Here is a 21,608-nt window from a genome sequence, read left to right as displayed (position 1 = left end):
GTGGAATTGCTGTGATATGAGTAATATTAAAAGTAGTACAAAATTTATGAAATTGTTTTCCTGTATAAGCAGAACCATTGTCCATTTTAATACATTGAGGGCATCCCATAACAGCAAAAGCATTAAGTAAATATGATTGAACATGGTAGAAACGTTCTCCAGATTGTGCAGTAGCCCCGCTGAAATGAGAACAAATGTCTATGGTAACATGTACATACTGCATTTTACCAAAATGTGAAATATGAGTAACATCCATTTGCCACAATTCATTTGCTTTTTGACCTTGAGGATTAACCCCTGATGCAAATGGGAGTGCATTTAAAGGTCCACAGGTTTGACAAGTCATAACAATGTCCTAGGCTTGCTGTTTAGATAAAGATGGAAATTTCTTTCACAGCCCTCTGCTATTGATATGAGTCAATTTGTGCAATGCTGTGGGATCCTGAATTACCCCCACAAGAGTATCTGCTTGCTGATTTTGTAATGACAAAGGACCTGGAAGATTGGTATGAGCTCTTTATATGCATGATAAAAAGGGGAGTAATTCAACTTCTAACTAATGTTTGTAAATGTAAAAACATGCAGGACAATTCATTTCCTTTAAACAAAGAAGCTGTCTCAATACGAGTAACTGTTTGGCAGACTTATTCTGAATCAGAAACAATATTAAGAGATTGTGGAAAATTTTGCAATACTTGAATTACATCTGCTAATTCAATACACTGGGCTGAGGTATAAGGTGCTTTCTAACTTGTTTTCCACTGGGATGACATATGCAGCCTGCCCATTAATATTATCATCAGTAAAGACACTAATAGCTAGCTGGGAAGCCCCAACTATTTTAGGTAAAATCCACCACGTTCTTTTTAAAAAACTGTAGAAGTTCTGACATAAATGATTATTAATTTGTCCTTTAAAATCACTAAAGTCAAGAGGTATTGAAGATAAATAGATTTCACACACTATGTGATTACGATTGTGACCTCTTAATTGATAATCTTTGGCGAACTTTGACGATAAAAGAAATAATTTTTTGCAAATATGTATTTAAATGTTTTTGTTGATTGTTTGGCAAAAAAAATCCATTTTAAAATACCATCTTGCCAAAATAATAAAATCAACAGGCTTTTCTAGATCCATTTGAACAAGCTGTCCTTCTTGAATGCATTGTTCAATTAACTGTAATTCTGGTTCAGCCACAGCTGTTAATTGTCTTTTGCTTATTAAATCAGAATCTCCTTGTAAAATATTAAACAGGTTTCTGTAACATATAATTAGGAATCTCTAAAGTGGCAGGTAGCAAAACTGAAAGCAGAGTGTCAATAGTGACGTGTACCCATAGTAAATGACCAAATTTTTTTAATTGAATTCATTGGATTGATTGAAAAGGAATGCAGGAATGTGGATTCTTTATACTTGGCTGTGCATTTAGATGATTTTAAATTTACTGCGTGCAATTTTTATGATATTTTCTCACAATAGTGGCCAAATTTCAATTTGCTTATATGACCAGGCCCAGTTGGGTCCTCTGGGAACTCACTAGGGACCAAGAGGAGCTTCCTGGGACCTAGATATCTTTATTAAAGTACACTCCTTCTGGGAGGATAGCCAGTCCTCCCAGTAAGAGTGCACATTTTAACCATTTCTTACCAAGGTCACATGATAGCAACATCAGTTGCATGGACTGGCAACATCAGGTGAACAAAACAGACTCCACAAGTATATTTTTTCCTTGCATTCAGCCCTCAAATCTGATCTGCTCCCAAAATAAGCCATGGTTATTTGGGGATAAATCTAGTTTATACATATATAGTTTCTATAAACACTGGACAAAGCATTAAAATATTTTGGCTTAGGAAACCACAGTGCTGAGGGGAAGCAGCCAGACCCAAAAGGACCAGTAGCGTCAGACTGATCCCATTTTATCTGAAGCCCCCAGAGCAGGCAAATGTACAAGGATGGAAGCAGATGTCCCCCAATTTCCCAGGGGTGCAGCTGACCTCCTATGTCCGGCTCGTCTCTGATGCCCAGTTTCTCCTCCTTGGGGGTGGGGGTCGGGGGGAATCCACCAGAGCTACCCATTGTACTTGGAAGGTTGCATTAGCACATTAGCATTCCAAAGGCTCTGACAAGTTCTGCTGTAAGGAAAAAGCTCTAACTTTTCTTTCCCAAGGCTCTGTGTTCTCAAGCTATCCTTTTGCCTTCAGCAAAAACTTCCAGGTACCAAGATGGCGGCTTAGTAAGGTGGCACATTTTAGTTCGTCCTCCAGAACAACTACTAAATAACCAGAAACAGTACAGAACAGCTCCCGGAGCCACGACAGAGATCAGACACACAGCGTACCCCAGTCTGGACCGGCTGGACCGGCTGCGAGTCTCCGCAACAGTGAGTTCCCCGAGCCACGCGCACTTCTCCAAGCCGCGGTGGCCGGCGCCCCTCCCTCACAGGCGGCTTCCCGGAACAGCTGCAAGTCTCGGAACAGCAAGTTCCCCAAGCCGCGGTGGCCGGCGACTGGTGCCCCTCCCCCACAGGCAGCTTCCCAGACCGGCTGCGAGTCTCCAGATCGGCTGCGAGTCTCGGAACAGCAAGTTCTCCAAGCCACGGTGGCCGGTGGCCGGCGCCCCTCCCCCACAGGCGGCTTCCCGGAGGGAAAGGAAAGAGTCTCCAACAGTAGCAGGGACTGAGTTCAACCAAACACCAATAGTGGCATTAATAAACAAATTCTGACTACTAAAAATAGACCCCCAGCTCAGGTGAAACTGATCAAGGCGGAAGTCGCCTATTGGGCTAGCTGAAAAACAGGAAAGGGGACGAAACAGAGCCTTCTGCGGCTGTTTCTACGGAGACTTAGTTGCCTCTGGACTCAGCGCCGGGATTACACAGGCTGCAATTGCCCCAAACGCAGAAACAGTCTGCTTTCAGGGCTGTCTACCACCTGAACCTTCCCCACAGGAGGGGTGAAACGCAACTCAGGTGGAATCCCTCTCTCAAGGAATTCAGATCCCAGGACTTCGCAATTTGAAGCCATTAAAACCAGCCTACAACCTTTCCTCTGTCTCCACCATGCCCCCAGCAGGGAGAGCCTTCCAAAGTTAAAGGAGCCACAATATATTTTGCTGATGGGACCCGCAGACAGACAAGCACCACATAATGGGCAGGATAAGAAAAACAGAGCCCAGAGACTTCACGGGAAAGTCTTTCAACCTGCTGGGTCTCACACTCAGGGAAAACTGATGCAGGTGATTCCTTCCCCCTGAAAGGAGGCCAGCTTAGTCTGGGAAAACCCGGCTGGAGTCTGTAATACCTATGTAGACCCTCCTAAGGGTAGGGAGGGAAAAGGCACCTTACAAGCAGGACACGAAAAGAAAATAAGAACTGAAAATTTACCCTCTGTTAAACAAAACTTAAGCTAGAGGCCCAGAAAAAGCTGAACTGAAGGTCAATGAACAGATAGACAACAAACTCATCTAGCAAGAAAACCCTACGTAAGATAAGTGAAAGCGATCTCCAGAATAAACTAATTAAGGTAATTAAATGTCCAGACGCCAGCAAAAAATAACAAATCACACCAGGAAAATTGAAGATATGGCCCAGTCAAAGGAACAAACCAATAGTTCAAATGAGATACAGGAGCTGCGACAACTAATTCTGAATATATGAACAGAAATGGAAAACCTCTTCAAAAACCAAATCAATAAATTGAGGGAGGACATGAAGAAGGCAAGGAATGAACAAAAAGAAGAAATGGAAAGTCTGGAAAAACAAATCACAGAACTTATGGGAATGAAAGACACAGTAGGAGAGATTAAAAAAAACAACGGAAACGTACAATAGTAGATTTCAAGAGACAGAGGTTAGAATCAGTGAACTGGAGGATGGAACATCCGAAATCCAAAAAGAAACGGAAACTATAGGGAAAAGAATGGAAAAATTTGAGCAGGGGCTCAGGGAACTGAATGACAATATGAAGTGCACAAATATACATGTTGTGGGTGTCCCAGAAGGAGAAGAGAAAGGAAAAGGAGTAGAAAAACTAATGGAAGAAATTATCACTGAAAATTTCCCAACTCTTACGAAAGACCTAAAATTACAGATCCAAGAAATGCAATGCACCCCAAAGAGAACAGATCCAAATAGGCGTTCTCCAAGACACTTACTAGTTAGACTGTCAGAGGTCAAAGAGAAAGAGAGGATCTTGAAAGCAGCAAGAGAAAAACAATCCATCACATACAAGGGAAACCCAATAAGACTTTGTGTAGATTTCTCAGCAGAAACCATGGAGGCAAGAAGACAGTGGGATGATATATTTAAATTACTAAAAGAGAAAAACTGCCAACCAAGACTCCTATATCCAGCAAAATTGTCCTTCAAAAATGAGCGAGAAATTAAAACATTTTCAGACAAAAAGTCACTGAGACGATTTGTGACCAAGAGACCAGCTCTGCAAGAAATACTAAAGGGAGCACTAGAGACAGATACGAAAAGACAGAAGAGAGAGGTGTGGAGAAGAGTGTAGAAAGAAGGAAAATTAGATACGATACATATAATACAAAAGGCAAAATGGTAGAGGAAAGTATTACCCAAACAGTAATAACACTAAATGTTAATGGACTGAATTCCCCAATCAAAAGACATAGACTGGCAGAATGGATTAAAAAACAGGATCCTTCTATATGCTGTCTACAGGAAACACATCTTAGACCCAAAGATAAACATAGGTTGAAAGTGAAAGGTTGGGAAAAGATATTTCATGCAAATAACAACCACAAAAGAACAGGAGTGGCTATACTAATATCCAACAAATTAGACTTCAAATGTAAAACAGTTAAAAGAGACAAAGAAGGACACTATCTACTAATAAAAGGAACAATTAAACAAGAAAACATAACAATCATAAATATTTACGCACCGAACCAGAATGCCCCAAAACACGTGAGGAATACACTGCAAACACTGAAAAGGGAAACAGACACATATACCATAATAGTTGGAGACTTCAATTCCCCACTCTCATCAATGGACAGAACATCTAGACAGAGGATCAATAAAGAAATAGAGAATCGGAATATTACTATAAATGAGCTAGACTTAACAGACATTTATAGGACATTACATCCCACAACAGCAGGATACACTTTTTTCTCAAGTGTTCATGGATCATTCTCAAAGATAGACCATATGCTGGGTCACAAAGCAAGTCTTAACAAATTTTAAAAGTTTGAAATCATACACAACACTTTCTCGGATCATAAAGGAATGAAGTTGGAAATCAATAATAGGCGGAATGCCAGAAAATCCACAAATATGTGGAGGCTCAACAACACACTCTTAAACAACAAGTGGGTCAAAGAAGATATTGCAAGAAAAATTAGTAAATACCTCGAGGCGAATGAAAATGAAAACACAACATATCAAAACTTATGGGACGCAGCAAAGACAGTGCTAAGAGGGAAATTTATTGCCCTAAATGCCTGTATCAGAAAAGAAGAAAAGGCAAAATGTAGGAATTAACTGTCCACTTGGAAGAACTGGAGAAAGAACAGCAAACTAACCCCAAAGCAAGCAAAAGGAAAGAAATAGCAAAGATTAGAACAGAAATAAATGAAATTGAGAACATGAAAACAACAGAGAAAATCAATGAGACCAGAAGTTGGTTCTATGAGAAATCAATAAGATTGATGGGCCCTTAGCAAGATTGACAAAAAGAAGAAGAGAGAGGATGCAAATAAATAAGATCAGAAATGGAAGAGGAGACATAGCTACTGACCTCACAGAAATAAAGGAGGTAATAACAGGATACTATGAACAACTTTACGCTAATAAATACGACAATTTAGATGAAATGGACGGGCTCCTGGAAAGACATGAACAACCAACTTTGACTCAAGAAGACATAGATGACCTCAACAAACCAATCACAAGTAAAGAAATTGAATCAGTCATTCAAAAGCTTCCTAAAAAGTAAAGTCCAGGACCAGACGGCTTCACATGTGAATTCTATCAAACATTCCAGAAAGAATTAGTACCAACCCTGCTCAAACTCTTCAAAAAAATTGAAGTGGAGGGAAAGCTACCTAATTCATTCTATGAAGCCAACATCACCCTCATACCAAAACCAGGCAAAGATATTACAAAAAAAGAAAACTACAGACCAATCTCTCTAATGAATATAGATGCAAAAATCCTCAACAAAATTCTAGCAAATCGAATCCAGCAACACATTAAAAGAATTATACATCATGACCAAGTAGGATTCATCCCAGGTATGCAAGGATGGTTCAACATAAGAAAATCAATTAATGTAATACACCATATCAACAAATCAAAGCAGAAAAAATCACATGATCATCTCAATTGATGCAGAGAAGGCATTTGACAAGATTCAACATCCTTTCCTGTTGAAAACACTTCAAAGGATAGGAATACAAGGGAACTTCCTTAAAATGATAGAGGGAATATATGAAAAACCCACAGCTAATATCATCCTCAATGGGGAAAACTTTCCCCCTAAGATCAGGAACAAGACAAGGATGTCCACTATCACCACTGTTATTCAGCATTGTGTTGGAAGTTCTAGCCAGAGCAATTAGACAAGAAAAAGAAATACAAGGCATCAAAATTGGAAAGGAAAAAGTAAAACTATCACTGTTTGCAGACGATATGATACTATATGTCAAAAACCCTGAAAAATCCACAACAAAACTACTAGAGCTAATAAACGAGTACAGCAAAGTAGCAGGTTACAAGATCAACATTCAAAAATCTGTAGTGTTTCTATACACTAGCAATGAACAAGCTGAGGGGGAAATCAAGAAACAAATTCCATTTATAATTGCAACTAAAAGAATAAAATACTTAGGAATAAATTTAACTAAAGAGACAAAAGACCTATACAAAGAAAACTACAAAAAACTGTTAAAAGAAATCACAGAAGACCTAAATAGATGGAAGGGCATACCGTGTTCATGGATTCGAAGACTAAACATAGTTAAGATGTCAATCCTACCTAAATTGATTTACAGATTCAACACAATACCAATCAAAATCCCAACAACTTATTTTTGAGAAATAGAAAAACCAATAAGCAAATTTATCTGGAAGGGCAGAGTGCCCCGAATTGCTAAAAGTATCTTAAGGAAAAAAAACGAAGCTGGAGGTCTCACGCTGCCGGACTTTAAGGCATATTATGAAGCCACAGTGGTCAAAACAGCATGGTACTGGCATAAAGACAGATATATCGACCAATGGAATCGAATAGAGTGCTCAGATATAGACCCTCTCATCTATGGACATTTGATCTTTGATAAGGCAGTCAAGCCAACTCACCTGGGACAGAACAGTCTCTTCAATAAATAGTGCCTAGAGAACTGGATATCCATATGCAAAAGAATGAAAGAGGACCCATATCTCACACCCTATACAAAAGTTAACTCAAAATGGATCAAAGATCTAAACATTAGGTCTAAGACCATAAAACAGAGGAAAATGTAGGGAGATATCTTATGAAGCTTATAAGTGGAGGCGGTTTTATGGACCTTACACCTAAAGCAAGAGCACTGAAGAAAGAAAGAAAGAAATGGGAGCTCCTCAAAATTAAACACTTTTGTGCATCAAAGAACTTCATCAAGAAAGTAGAAAGACAGCCTACACAATGGGAGACAATATCTGGAAACGACATATCAGATAAAGGTCTAATATCCAGAATTTATAAAGAGATTGTTCAACTCAACAACAAAAAGACAGCCAATCCAATTACAAAATGGGAAAAAGACTTGAACAGACACTTCTCAGAAGAGGAAATACAAATGGCCAAAGGCACATGAAGAGATGCTCAACGTCCCTGTCCATTAGAGAAATGCAAATCAAAACCACAATGAGATATCATCTCACACCCACCAGAATGGCCATTATCAACAAAACAGAAAATGACAAGTGCTGGAGAGGATGTGGAGAAAGAGGCACACTTATTCACTGTTGGTGGGAATGTCAAATGGTGCAACCACTGTGGAAGGCAGTTTGGCGGTTCCTCAAAAAGCTGAATATAGAATTGACATATGACCCAGCAATACCATTGCTAGGTATCTACTCAGAGGACTTAAGGGCAAAGACACAAACGGTATTTGCACACCAATGTTTACAGCAGCATTATTTAGAATTGTGAAGAGATGGAAACAGCCAAAATGTGCATCAACAGATGAGTGGCTAAACAAACTGTGGTATATACATACGATGGAATATTATGCAGCTCTAAGACAGATAAACTTATGAAGCATGTAATAACATGGATGGACCTAACGAACATTATGCTGAGTGAGACTAGCCAAAAACTAAAGGACAAATACTGTATGGTCTCACTGATATGAACCGACATTAGTGAATAAAACTTGGAATATGTCGTTGGTAACAGAGACCATCAGGAGATAGAAATAGGATAAGATAATGGGTAATTGGAGCTGAAGGGATACAGACTGTGCAACAGGACTGGATACAAAAACTCAGAAATGGACAGCACAATACTACCTAATTGTAATGTAATTATGTTAAAACATTGAATGAAGCTGCATGTGAGGTATAGTTTTTTTTTCTCTCTATTATCGTTTTATTTCTTTTTGTGTTATCTTTTTGATTTCTTTTTCTAAATTGATGCAAATGTACTAAGAAATGATGAATATGCAACTATATGATGAGATTAAGAATTACTGATTGTATATGTAGAATGGAATGATTTCTAAATGTTTTGTTAGTTATTTTTTTAATTAATAAAAAGTAAATAAATAAATAATAGTGCAAAAAATATTTTGGCTTAAAGGAATTTAGGTATTTATATGATTTGAATATTATTTAGCCAGTAATAGATTCATTTACAGCAATATTATTTAGATAAATAGATTAAGCCACCTGGTTTGGGGCAAGAAAAGAAACAGCTTTTTTGCCAGTATAACTGATGGAGAAATCATAAGATCTTGCCAACATGGCTGCCAGGGTAGATGCAAGGCAACACAAAATGGCCTAACCCGCGACTGGACTTCTTCCCAGAACTGGTGGTGGTTTGCACCAAAAAGCGCTAACCTTAAACCTACCCTCCACCCTAGCAACAACGGTCACCAATCCCTGTTCAACATGTGTCCTTGCATGCTCCCAGCCTATATAAACCTGCACACTTCCTCAATAAAGCAGACGCCTTCCACTCACCCGAGGGTTGTCTCCTGAGTCGTTTCTCTGTGACTGTGTGCTATGTGCTGTGTCCCTGACTCAAAATGGCCACTTACCAACAATAATGATACCCAGGAGAAAATCAATATTTTTATACAGTTAACAACATGATAAAAGTTAACATACGTTATTTTGATAAAGCACAGACTCTGCGTTTTACACTGATTATTTAGAAAAAAATTTTTTTAATCTTTTCATTAGAACAGGCTAAAAGTCCAAGAAAACGCTGTCATTTTAGACTCATTAAATCTTTCTTGATTTTAACCATAATTTCCATTTTTACAAACCCTCAGCAATTATTATATTAGTTCAGGCTTTGTCCTATATTTTTCTCATTTTGTAACAGTTATTCATTTTATCTTAGGATAAAACTATTGTTTTCCTATTAATAACAATATATCTTTCATATTTTTCATACTTAAATCATTATTTTAAACAAATATTTTACCACATATAATTACCATCAAAGTTAAATTTGTCAGAATAATGTTAAATACTTAAAATACTTTAGTTAATGCATATTTGAAACATCAATATATAGTTTTTAACAAGAATTTTCCATTTTAAAGTTCTGGAAATATATATATATATATTTTTTAAATACGAACAGGAGCTAAATTCGTGGCCAGTTTCCAAATTGCTGTCTGTCGAGGATTTAATTTAACAAAAGGAGATGGGGCTGCCATTCCCATTCTGTGTCACAGGATTTTATCTGTAGCATTGGTATAAATTTCAGTAGAATAATTATTTAGATTAAGCCAAGGTAACTTAACAGAACACTTTGAGTCAGAACTACAATCCTGAATTGCATAACCCTCAGGGGACCAATCTGTTACAATTCTATAGGAACCATCAATGAGTACTGACTTTTCTTTGGCATGGCACTGTCCCTACTGGATATTTTCTGACTCAGGTGTATATGAATTTTTATATAAAGGCAGCTCATTAAGAACAAGCTCAGAAATTAATTCTTCTTTATCTTACTCTGCCAAAGGTATGGTAAGAAGCAATTTTTTAAATCAATTATAATAATAGAGCAGTTCTTAGGAATTATAACTGGTGTGGGCAGGCCAGATTGTAATGGCTCCGTGGGCTGAATTACAGCATTAACTTTTATCAAATCAGTTAACATTCTCCATTGTCCTGATTTCCTTTTTATAATAAATACTGGAGAATTCCAGGGACTATGAGGTTCTTCTAAATGTCCTGCTTTAAACTGTTCTTGAACTAACCGAGTTAGAACCTCTAACTTTTCTATAGATAAGGGCCACTGCTCAACCCACAAAGGCTCATCTGTAGTATTTGTAGTGGACGTCCCTGGAGCGTCTCCTCACTTTATGCTTTAAGACTTCCCTTATTAGATCCCTGTCTGGGCACCAATTGCCGAGTCCAGCTCAAGCAACTGTCCAAAACAGGGTAAGAAGGGGTACTGGGAGACTGAGAACAAACAAAACTTAGAGTTTAAGAGAAAGCACGAGCGAGGCAGTTCATTGCCTGACTGAACACAATAACCAAATAGAAACAGGAATATTTCCCCCGTTTTGTTATGCTCGCTGCAAATCCTTCATAACCAATTTCCATTACTTAAGATTTAAAACATTATGGCCTTAAGGCTGAAACCAATAACAATCTTTTTGAATGAGATCAAATACACTTAATAATTCAGATGTTTTAACAGGCACCCCAGTAGCTTCTAACAATGTTTACAACACACACACACACACACACACACACACACACTCCTCCAGCTGCCTATTGTGATTACCCGTTACCCTGATGCTACAAGGAAAATGCTTACTTTACCAATATGACTCGAGTCCTCTTCTGTCGGCTGGACACACATGCCTCTAATGAGACTTTTCCTTGGTTCCTTAATACTGTCTTGGAGTCTTCTTCGAGCCCCACGTTGGGTGCCATATGTTGCTTCCTATGAAATGGAGATCAAAGGATATTAAAGAATGACAAGAGAGAAAGATAGACACAGATGGGTTCAGGGGGTCTGAAACTTAACTTTAACAAACAACAGGCACAGACAATTTTATTCTTAACTAGATCCTGCTTATATACTGCAGGATGACAAAAGGCGTGCATGCATTTCCTGAGGGAACAAAGTTCTTATCTTTCAGTGCTTTTCCTTCATACTTAAAATAACCATTTGGGGTAAACAAACATTCTTTTCCTCTCGGACTGTTCTACATAAATCAAATAACATAAAGCAGTTTACTGCTGCCACCACCCTAATGCCATCTACTCCCAACTAGTTCCGTAGGTCTTATGTTAATCCTATCTCCTACACAACCCTGTCACTCAAGAACACTCAGGAGTTAAGTGAGAGCAAGACATGCTTTTATAATGAAAGCAGAGCTTATGGGTTTTTTACTGTTTTTTCCTTATGGACTCATTTGCCAATCTGACATAAAACTTCCAGATCCAGGATGCTGAAGGGAGGAACAGTTCGCCTACCACATTTGCTGTCTCTCTGGGTGTTCGTTCTTTACTGAACTCCCTACTATGTGCGCCAGGCAATATGCCTGGTGCCTGAGATAGACAGGGGAAAAAACTGGAAATCTCCCCTAGGCACACAAGGTTTACAATCAAAAGGCAGAGACCTAAGTTCACTGTATGAATAATTTTTGAGCACCTACCCGAATCACTTAAATAATCACAAACTGTATTAAGTGCCATGAAGCAAAAAGGGCGTAACAACGGAGACCCAGGTTTGATTCCCGGTGCCTGCCCATGCCAAAAAATAATAAGGGTGTAACGAGGGAATATAATCAAGGAGCATGAGCATGATTTAGATCAGAGGATCAGGGAAGTCTTCTCAAAGAAAGTAATGAAGCAGACAGTGATAAAGAGTTACCCAGTGAAGACCAGTATTCTGGGTCAAGAATATGCACAAGCCCTGAGATGTGAAGACACACTGTAGGGATGGAGCGAATGCATGGGTAAGTAGATGGGTGAGTAGGTGGAAGGGGGGTGGTGGAGCAGAACCTTTTTGATCAAGGGGGTCTCCCTGACCTCAAGCTAACAACAATCCATTCCTGAGCACCCTCTGAGTCTTTACCAATCTAACTTCACAGTTTTCTTTCCCCCCTGCTTCCAGGGGAAGTATAATCAGAGACCCTACCTCTGAACCCACTAGCATCCATCAACTCCACTTCCCTGATCTCCCAGCAAGGTGATTCTTCCACAGGAAGTTATGAGAGTGTTACCAGGAAAGGATAGAGAGAATTCAAGACAGAAACCAGAGTTAATACAAATCCAGCACAGCCTCATACAATTTTTCAAGTACTGACTTGAACTCGGCCACATTTTTTGACTACTTCACCTATATCCATCACTTGTCAATGCAGGTTTCTTTTCAAAATCTGTTCAAAGCACCTAAATATCATGGTTCTGTGTACAAAACTATAAAATACATATACAATAATTTTCAAAGAACTAAACATTTTCTTCCTTCTGCCAGAAAGGCCTCTATCCCTGTTTCTTCCCCACCCTCCAGTGTGCCAAAAAGCTACTTCTTAGGGTCACCTTCTTTGATCCTCCTATCAGGAAATCTATAGAGATGAACTGGTTAGTGGCTGCTTAGGGCTAGAGAATAAGGAATGGGGAGACAAGGGAGTGATAGCTAAAGGGTTTCTTTTTGAGGTGATGAAAATGTTCAAAAAGTTGACCATGATGGCTGCACAGATCTGTTTATATATGAAAACACTATGAATTTGTACTTTAGATGGGTGAATTGTATAATATGTGAATTATATCTCAATAAAACTGCTTTTAGAAAAAGCTTAAAAATGTTTGTGGGAGAAAAATTAGAAATTGAGGAAATTCTGGCCATTAATTTAATAACTTCTTTACCCAGGGAGAAATACTGTCACACCACCAATGTTTCCACCCACCAACATGTTCAACTATTTTTACCTCATAACCAGTGTACTTTCCAAAGGGTGATCCCACTTCTCAAAAAAATTAAGTTATAGAATGCTCCACCTTGGTCACTGGTCTTGGTCAACTAACAATTCATCAAGATGGCTTCTGGTTGTTTCTCACATGTCATCACATCAGTGTGAATGGTTTTGGAGGAGCTGAGCTATTGAGAATGTCACTGACAGTCCCAGTAGTAGCAAACCACCGAACTGAACACCCCAGAGTGACTCACAGTAGAGACCCCATAAACATTTGTTGTGTGAAGGAGGTGTACACTCGATTTACTTTCCCAACAACAGAAATAAAGAGCAGAGCCTGCTGAGACAGGCAACCAAGGAAAGGGAATGATGAAGTCGCTTAAAACTGTCGCAACCAACACTTCTTGGCCAAGATGGCGGCTTAGCAATGTGCGCGTTTTAGTTCATCCTCAAGAACAACTAGTAAATAACCAGAAACAATACACAACAGCTCCTGGGGCTACGTCAGTGACCGGACACACAGCATACACCAGTCTGGACCAGCTGGACTGTCTGCGAGCCCCCCCAGAACCATGAGTTCCCCAAGCCGTGGTGGCCGGTGCCCCTCCCCCGCGACCGCTTCCCAGAGGGGAAAGGAAAGAGACTTCACCAGAAGCAGGGTCTGAGCCCAAACAAACGCCAATTGTGGAATTAATTAACAAATTCTGACTACTAAAAATAGGCACAGTTGAACCTGGTCAAAGCAGAGGTTGCTCATTTTTGCCCCAGTGCCAAGGGGGCAGGGCTGACAGAAAAAGGGAAAAAAGAGAAGGAAACAGAGGTTTTTGTGGCTGTGTTTCTACAAAGGCTTGACTGCCTTTGGATACAGTGGCAGGGCTCCTCAGGCTGCAACTGCCCCAGGCACAGGCAGAAACAAACTCGTTTTGAGGGCTTGTCTGGAACCTGTGCCTTCCCCAGGGGAGAGGTGAAGCCCAACTCAGGTGGAATCCCTCTCTCAAGGAATTCAGACACCAGGGCTTGGTAATTTGAAGCCATTAAAACCAGCCTACAACCTCCCTCTGTCTCCACCATGCCCCCAGCCAAAGTTAAAGGTACCGCATCATCTTATGCTGGTGGGACCTGCAGGCAGACAAGCACCACATACTCGGCAGGATAAGAAAAACAGAGCCCAGAGACTTCACAGGAAAGTCCATCAAACTGCTGGGTCTCACCCTCAGGGGAAACCGATGCAGGTGAATCTTTCCTCCTCAGAGGAGGCCAGTTTGGTCTGGGAAAATCCACTTGGGGTCTATAATACTGTTCTGGTTTGCTAGCTGCCGGAATGCAATATACCAGAAACAGAATGGCTTTTAACAAGGGGAATTTAATGAGCTGCTAGTTTACAGTTCTAAGGTCGAGAAAATGTTCCAATTAAAACAAGTCTATAGAAATGTCCAATCAAAGGCATCCAGGGAAAGATACCGTGGTTCAAGAAGGCCGATGAAGTTCAGGGTTTCTCTCTCAAGTGAGAAGGCACACAGAGAACACAGTCAGGGCTTCTCTCTTGGCTGGAAGGGCACATGGTGAATACGGTGTCATCTGCTAGCTTTCTCTCCTGGCTTCCAGTTTCATGAAGCTCCCCAGGAGGCCTTTTTCCTTCTTCATCTCTAAAGGTTGCTGGTTCATGGACTCTCGGCATCTCATGGCTACATCATTCTGCTCTCTCTGAATCTCTCATTCTCCAAAATATTTCCTCTTTTATAGGACTCCAATAAACCAATCAAGACCCACCCAATGGGTGCAGACATACCGTCCCTTAATCCAGTTTAACAACCACTCTTGACTAAATCATATCAACCAGGGAGATGATCTCATTACAGTTTCAAATATACAGTATCGAATAGGGATTATGCTACCTTTATGAAATGGGATTTATATTAAAACATGGCTTTTCTTAGGGGGCATACTTCCTTTCAAACCAGCACAAATAACTATGTAGACCCTCCTCAAGGTGGGGGGGGGGGAAGGCACCATACAAGCAGGGCAAGAAACAAGAAAACAAGAACTGAAAAATTCTCCTCTGTTAAACAAAACCTAAGCTAGAGGTCCAGAAAAAGCGGAACTGAATGTCAAAGAACAGAGAGACAACAAATTCATCCAGCAAGAAAACCCTAGGTAAATGAAGTGCAAGCAATCTCCAGAATAAACTAATTGTTCTAGTTTGCTAGCTGCTGGAATGCAATATACCAGAAACGGAATGGCTTTTAACAAGGGGAATTTAATGAGTTGCTAGTTTACAGTTCTAAGGCCAAGAAAATGTCTCAATTAAAGCAAGTCTATAGAAATGTCCAATCTAAGGCATCCAGGTAAAGATACCTTGGTTCAAGAAGGCCGATGAAGTTCAGGGTTTCTCTCTCAAGTGAGAAGACACACGGCAAACACAGTCAGGGCTTCTCTCTCGGCTGGAAGGGCACATGGCAACCATGGCATCATCTGCTAGCTTCTCCTGGCTTCCTGTTTCATGAAGCTCCCAGGAGGCATTTTCCTTCTTCATTTCCAAAGGTCTGGCCGATGGACTCTCTGCTTCGTGGTGCTGCAGTGTTCTCTGCTCTCTCTGAATCTCTCATTCTCCAAAATATTTCCTCTTTTATAGGAGTCCAATAAACCAATCAAGAACCACCCAAACGGGTGGAGACATGTTGGCACCTAATCCAATTTAACAACCACTCTTGACTAAATCACATCAACCAGGGAGATGATCTCATTACAGTTTCAAACATACTTTATTGAACAGAGATTATTCTACCTTTATGAAATGGGATTTATATTAACATATGGCTTTTCTCAGGAGGCGTATATCCTTACAAACCAGCACACTAATTAAGGTAATTAAATGCCTAGACGCCAGCAAAAAATAACAAATCACACTAGGAAAATTGAAGATATGGCCCAATCAAAGGAACAAACCAACAATTCAAATGACATCCAGGAGCTAAAACCTTTAATTCAGAATATACGAACAGACATGGAAAACCTCATCAAAAATCAAATCAATGAATTGAGGGAGGATATAAAGAAAGCAAGGAATGAACAAAAAGAAGAAATCAAAAGTCTGAAAAAACAAATCACAGAACTTATGGGAATGAAAGGTACGGTAGAAGAGATGAAAAAAACAATGGAAACCTACAATGATAGATTTCGAGAGACAGAACATAGGATTTCTGAACTGGAGAATGGAACATCTAAAATTTGGTAAGAAAAAGAAAATATAGGGAAAAAATGGAAAAATATGAGCAGGGACTCAGGGAATTGAAGGACAATATAAAGCGCATGAATATACGTGTTGTGGGTGTCCCAGAAGAAGAAGAGAAGGAAAAATGAGGAGAAAAACTAATGGAGGAAATTATCACTGAAAATTTCCCAACTCTTATGAAGGACTTAAAAATTTCAGATCCAAGAACTGCTGCGTACTCCAAAGAGAACAGATCCAAATAGATGTAGTCCAAGACATTTATTAATCAGAATGTCAGAGGTCAAAGAGAAAGAGAGGATCTTGAAAGCAGTAAGAGAAAAGCAATCACATACAAGGGAAGCCCAATAAGACTATGCATAGATTTCTCAACCGAAACCATGGAGGCAAGAAGACAGTGGGATGATATATTTATATTATTAAAAGAGAAAAACTGCCAACCAAGAATTCTATATCCAGCAAAATTGTCCTTCAAAAATGATGGAGAAATCAGAACATCTTCAGACAAAAAAAATCACTGAGAGAATTTGTGACCAAGAGACCAGCTCTGCAAGAAATACTAAAGGGAACACTAGAGACAGATACGAAGGCAGAAGAGAGAGGTGTGGAGAAGAGTGTAGAAAGGAAGACCATGAGTAAAGGTAAAAAGAAGGAAAATTAGAAGGACATATAAAAGCCAAAAGGCAAAAATCCTGGGCAGTAAGTACACTGATGTTGATGGATTAAGCTTCCCAATAGGGGACATGAACTGGCAAAATGGATTAGGGAACGGGACCCATCTATACGCTGTCTCTACTCAAACGACATGAGGGCAAGGACACAAAAGGACATTTGCACCCCAATGTTTATAGCAGCATTATTTACAATTACCAAGAAATGGAAACAGCCAAAATGTCTATCAACAGACGGGTAGTTAAACAAACTGTGGTATATACATATGATGGAATATTATGCAGCTGTAAGACAGAATACAGTTATGAAGTATGTAACAACATGGGTGGACCTTAAGGGCATTATGCTGAGTGAGATTAGCCAGAAACAAAAGGACAAATACTGTATGGTCTCACTGATATGAACTGACATTAGTGAATAAACTTGGAGAATTTTGTTGGTAACAGAGACCATCAGGAGATAGAAATAGGGTAAGATATTGGGTAATTGGAGCTGAAGGGATACAGATTGTGCAACAGGACTGAATATAAAAACTCAGAAATGGACAGCACAATGCTACCTAACTGTAATACAATTATATTAAAACACTGAATGAAGCTGAACGTGAGAATGATAGAGGGAGGAGGTTAGGGGGCACAAATGAAATCGGAAAGAAAGACAACAAAGATTGAGATGGTATAATCTAGGATTGCCTAGAGTATAATGACAGTGACTAAATGTACAAATTTAAAAAATGTTTTTGCATGAGGAAGAACAAAGGAATGTCATTACTGCAGTGTCCTGAAAATAGATGGTAATTAGTATTTGAAATTTTCAATTTATGTGTAAGACTAAAGTAAAAAATGTTTATTTGGTACAAAATTTATATTTTGACTAGTGCATTTCCTAACATAACTTATGTAGATAGCTTGGTTGAACAACATAAGTACATGGAACCTTGGGTAGGACACGAGATTTTGTTGGTTTGTCCAGAGTAATGCCCCGATGAATCCCAGAGTGATTTGATCAGTGAGTGGAAAAATATTTGCAAAGTCCCCTTTGGGAAATGGTGAGAATGGGGAAAAATTCAACTTCCCTAAGTTGAATTCTTGATATTCTCACAAACAGTATGGACAACCAAAGTTATAGGCTGGGCCCCCAGTCTTGGGATTTTTTCATATGAAACTTAACCCCACAAAGGATAGGTCAAGCCTACTTAAAATTAGGCCTAAGAGTTACCCCCAGGAGAACCTCTTTTGCTGCTCAGATGTGGCCTCTCTCTCTAGCCAACACAACAAGCAAACTCACCATTCTTCCCCGGTCTGCGCTGCGCATGGCTCCCAGGGGTGTGGATCTTCCTGGCAACGTGGGACAGAAAGCCGAGAATGAACTCGGACTCAGCATCAGGGGATTGAGAAAAACCCTAGAATGAGCTGAGACCCAGCATCAAGGGATTGAGAAAATCCTCTGGACCAAAAGGGGGAAGTGTGAAATGAGACTAAGTGTCAATGGCTGAGAGATTCCAGACAGAGTCAAGAGGTTATCCTGGAGGTTATTCTTATGCATTAAGTAGATATCACCTTGTTATCCAAGATGTAATGCAGAGGCTGGAGGAAGCTGCCTGAAAATGTAGAGCTGTGTTCCAGTAGCCATGTTTCTTGATGTTGATTGCATAATGGTGTAGCTTTCACAATGTGACTGTGTGATTGTGAAAACCTTGTGTCTGATGCTCCTTTTATCTACCTTGTCAACAGATGAGGAGAACATATGGAATAAAAACAAGTAATAGGGGGAACAAATGTTAAAATAAATTTAGTTTGAAATGCTAGTGATCAATGAAATGGAGGAGTAAGGGGTATGGTGTTTATGGTTTCTTTTTGTTTTCGTTTTATTTTTCTGTTATCTTTTTGTTTCTTTTTTCTGAATTGATGCAAATGTTCTAAGAAATTATCAGGATGATGAATCTGCAGCTATGTGATGATATTGTGAATTGCTGATTATATATGTAGAATGGAATGATCACATATTGGGAATGTTTGTGTTTCTTTCTGTAATTTTTTTTAATTAATAAAAAAATTTAAAAAAAAAAAAAACTGTCACAACCATGTAGTTGTGCTACCGCTGTCAGCCCAGAACACAGAAGGGAGTGGATAGCCCAGAAGATGCCTGGGCCGGCCCAGGACCCTGGACACCTAACACGAGGGACCTCAGTTTTCTGCCTGCAAAATCGGAGGCGTGGCTCTGACAGTCGGCGGCCCAGAAGGTGTCTAACACTAAGAGGCCCCACCCGAACTGAGGCCGGGAGGACACCTTGGGAGCCCGTACTCCCCGCCCAAGGCCCGCGGCCCCACACTCACCTAGCCCAGCGCTCTGCGGCTCCTTCAGCTGAGTCTTGAACAGCACGCCGGTGAGCTCGCTGGGAGAACCTTGCCGTCCTGGCCGGCCGGGGCCTTCCTCTTAGGAACCCCCATGGCCGAGGAGACCCTGTGCTAGTACCGTGAAGGAAATTCAGACAACCGAAGACACCTGAGGGGAACACATGCGTAACTGAAGCCCACACGTGAGCAGGAAGAGACAGGGCTACCGGAAGAGGCGGTGCTTCGGGAGCAGGCGGAAGGGGCGGGGATTCGGGGGAGGAGCTTGGAGAAAGGGGCGGGGATCCCACAAGGGGCGGGCCAATTGGAAGCTGGGCTACGAGAGACTGTGGCTTTAACGCGTGTCTCAGAGTACCCACGTGAACCTTTCTCCGGCTTTGGCTCGCTCGCGGCCTGGGGGACGCGTAAGCTCCGAGACACCTCTTACTCGGCCATGGCACGATGGGGCGGGGGGCCACCCGGGCGCACTTACCACCCCGAGCGCCTTCAGGCTGGCGGCCCTCTCGAGGAGTCCTTAGCAGGAAGAAGGCCTGAGCCCCCACTTCAGCTGGGGTGAGGGCCCTGAGCGTCCTAGGAGCGCAGAGATCAGTTTCTGATCTGAGAATCAGAATTTTTTTTGGATAGACTGTCAACTGCTGGAAGAAAGGGATCTTTGTTTCTTTGTTCACCGGGCTATTCCAAGCCTGAAGAATAGGGTATGGCACATTGCAGGTGCTTGATTTGTTGGATAGAGTGGTTCACATAATATTTAATTTAATTAGTTTATTACAATAATAAATATAGACCAGGATAAAGAGGTTTCCGAGCTAACATAGCTGACTTGGTAAGCACAGAAGGAAAATCAGCAGGTGGGAACATAAGTGCATGGTGTATGAGGGAGTAGTCAACTAGTAATGAACACTCAGTTTGCTGTGGGCTTTAGTGAGTAGCTGTTGTAGAGAAAATGGAGAGTCTCCATCAATCTTGGGAGCCAATTAGATGGAGGTTTTTTTTTAAATATTAAACATAACATATATACAAAGAAAAGGAAGAAACAGCAATGATTTTCGAAGTACACCTCAACAGGTAGATACAGAAGAGATTTCAGAGTTTGCTATGGATTACCATTCCACTATTTCAGATTTTTCCTTCTAGCTGCTCCAAAACACTGGAGGCTAGAGGAAATTTTTAAATTTTTTTCTGAAAAATAACATATATACAAAAAAGCAATAAACTTCAAAGAACATTGCAAGAATTAGTTGTAAAACAGATTTCAGAGTTTGGTATGGGTTATAATTCCACCATTGAGGTTTTAATTTCTAGCTGCTCTAAGATACTGGAGACTAAAAAGAAATATCAATACCATGATTCAGCAATCATGCTCATTTGTTAAACCCCACCTTCTCTGTATAACGCCACCATCACCTTTAATCTTTCTATCGTTCTTTAGGGGTATATGGGCTATGCCCATTCTAACTTTCTAATTTTGGAAGGGACTGTCAATCATATTGCATAGGGGGATGGAACTAGTTGATGTTCTGGAGAGGCTAGCCCCTCAGCATTACAGGACATATCTGGCCCAGGGACCCATCTAGAGGATGTAGGTTTGTGGAAATTTACCCTAGTGCATAGAAACTTTGTAGAATCTTACACAGTGTTCTAAGTGTTCTTTAGGATTGGCTGGAATGGTTTTGGTTGGGGTTTGGCAAGTTATGGTAGGTAGCAATGTCTAACTGAAGTTTGCATAAGAGTGACCTCCAGAGCAGCCTCTCAACTCTGAATTCTCTCAGCCACTGATATCTTATTTGTTGCACTTCTTTCCCACGTTTTGGTCAGGACATAGGTGGAGGTTCATTTGGAGCCCTGCCTCTCTACTCTTAAGATAAGGAACCAGATCAAAGGAAGACTGAGAAGAAAGTCAGAAGAAGGAGTTGGAGAATATTTCATTTCTGGTTCTGGCGGGTACCATGTTTTGGGTTCCAGAACCGGAGAGAAAGATGAGGGCAAACACCCTGCAAACCCCAAGTTACCTTTCCATTTTCCTGAATTGCCAAGAAGCTCTTTTTCCAAGGACATATTTTAAAGTTTTTCAAAATGTTCTAAATAGCCAAAGGCTGCTCTTCTTTTCAACAGAAGATAAACATCCGCCACCATTATAAGAGAAAAAATCCATCATCTTTTTTTTTATTTTTTATTAATCAAAAAAATTACAAGAAACAAACATTCCTGTGTTAGTTAGATTCAGTTGTCAA

The 21,608-nt window shown here is 40.2% G+C and overlaps 1 protein-coding gene across 7 annotated transcripts in view; it reads right to left on the bottom strand.

Annotated features, from left to right (window-relative positions):
* Positions 1–19,596, bottom strand: part of LOC143648595 (uncharacterized) — a 59,253-nt gene extending 39,657 nt beyond the window's left edge. For 3 of the 7 annotated variants that reach the window (XR_013158645.1, XR_013158646.1, XR_013158647.1), the window contains exons 1-3: positions 19,360–19,596; positions 18,311–18,360; positions 11,018–11,141 (exon numbers count right to left, since the gene is read on the bottom strand). Coding sequence is in view for 1 of the 7 variants with exons in the window: in XM_077118828.1 (XP_076974943.1) it covers positions 11,013–11,141; positions 18,311–18,337 (156 nt within the window). In the remaining 6 variants the exon portion in view is untranslated. Of the gene's footprint in view, positions 1–11,012; positions 11,142–18,310; positions 18,361–19,359 lie in introns of all 7 variants that reach the window. The other 4 variants (XR_013158650.1, XR_013158649.1, XR_013158648.1 and 1 more) reach the window with 2 other exon arrangements.
* Between the last annotated feature and the right edge of the window lie 2,012 nt (positions 19,597–21,608).

Source organism: Tamandua tetradactyla, chromosome 10, assembly GCF_023851605.1.
Source record: "Tamandua tetradactyla isolate mTamTet1 chromosome 10, mTamTet1.pri, whole genome shotgun sequence".
Classification (NCBI taxonomy): Eukaryota; Metazoa; Chordata; class Mammalia; order Pilosa; family Myrmecophagidae; genus Tamandua; species Tamandua tetradactyla.
The sequence above is the reverse complement of the archived record's forward strand: the minus strand, read 5'-3'. Positions and strand labels throughout refer to the sequence as shown.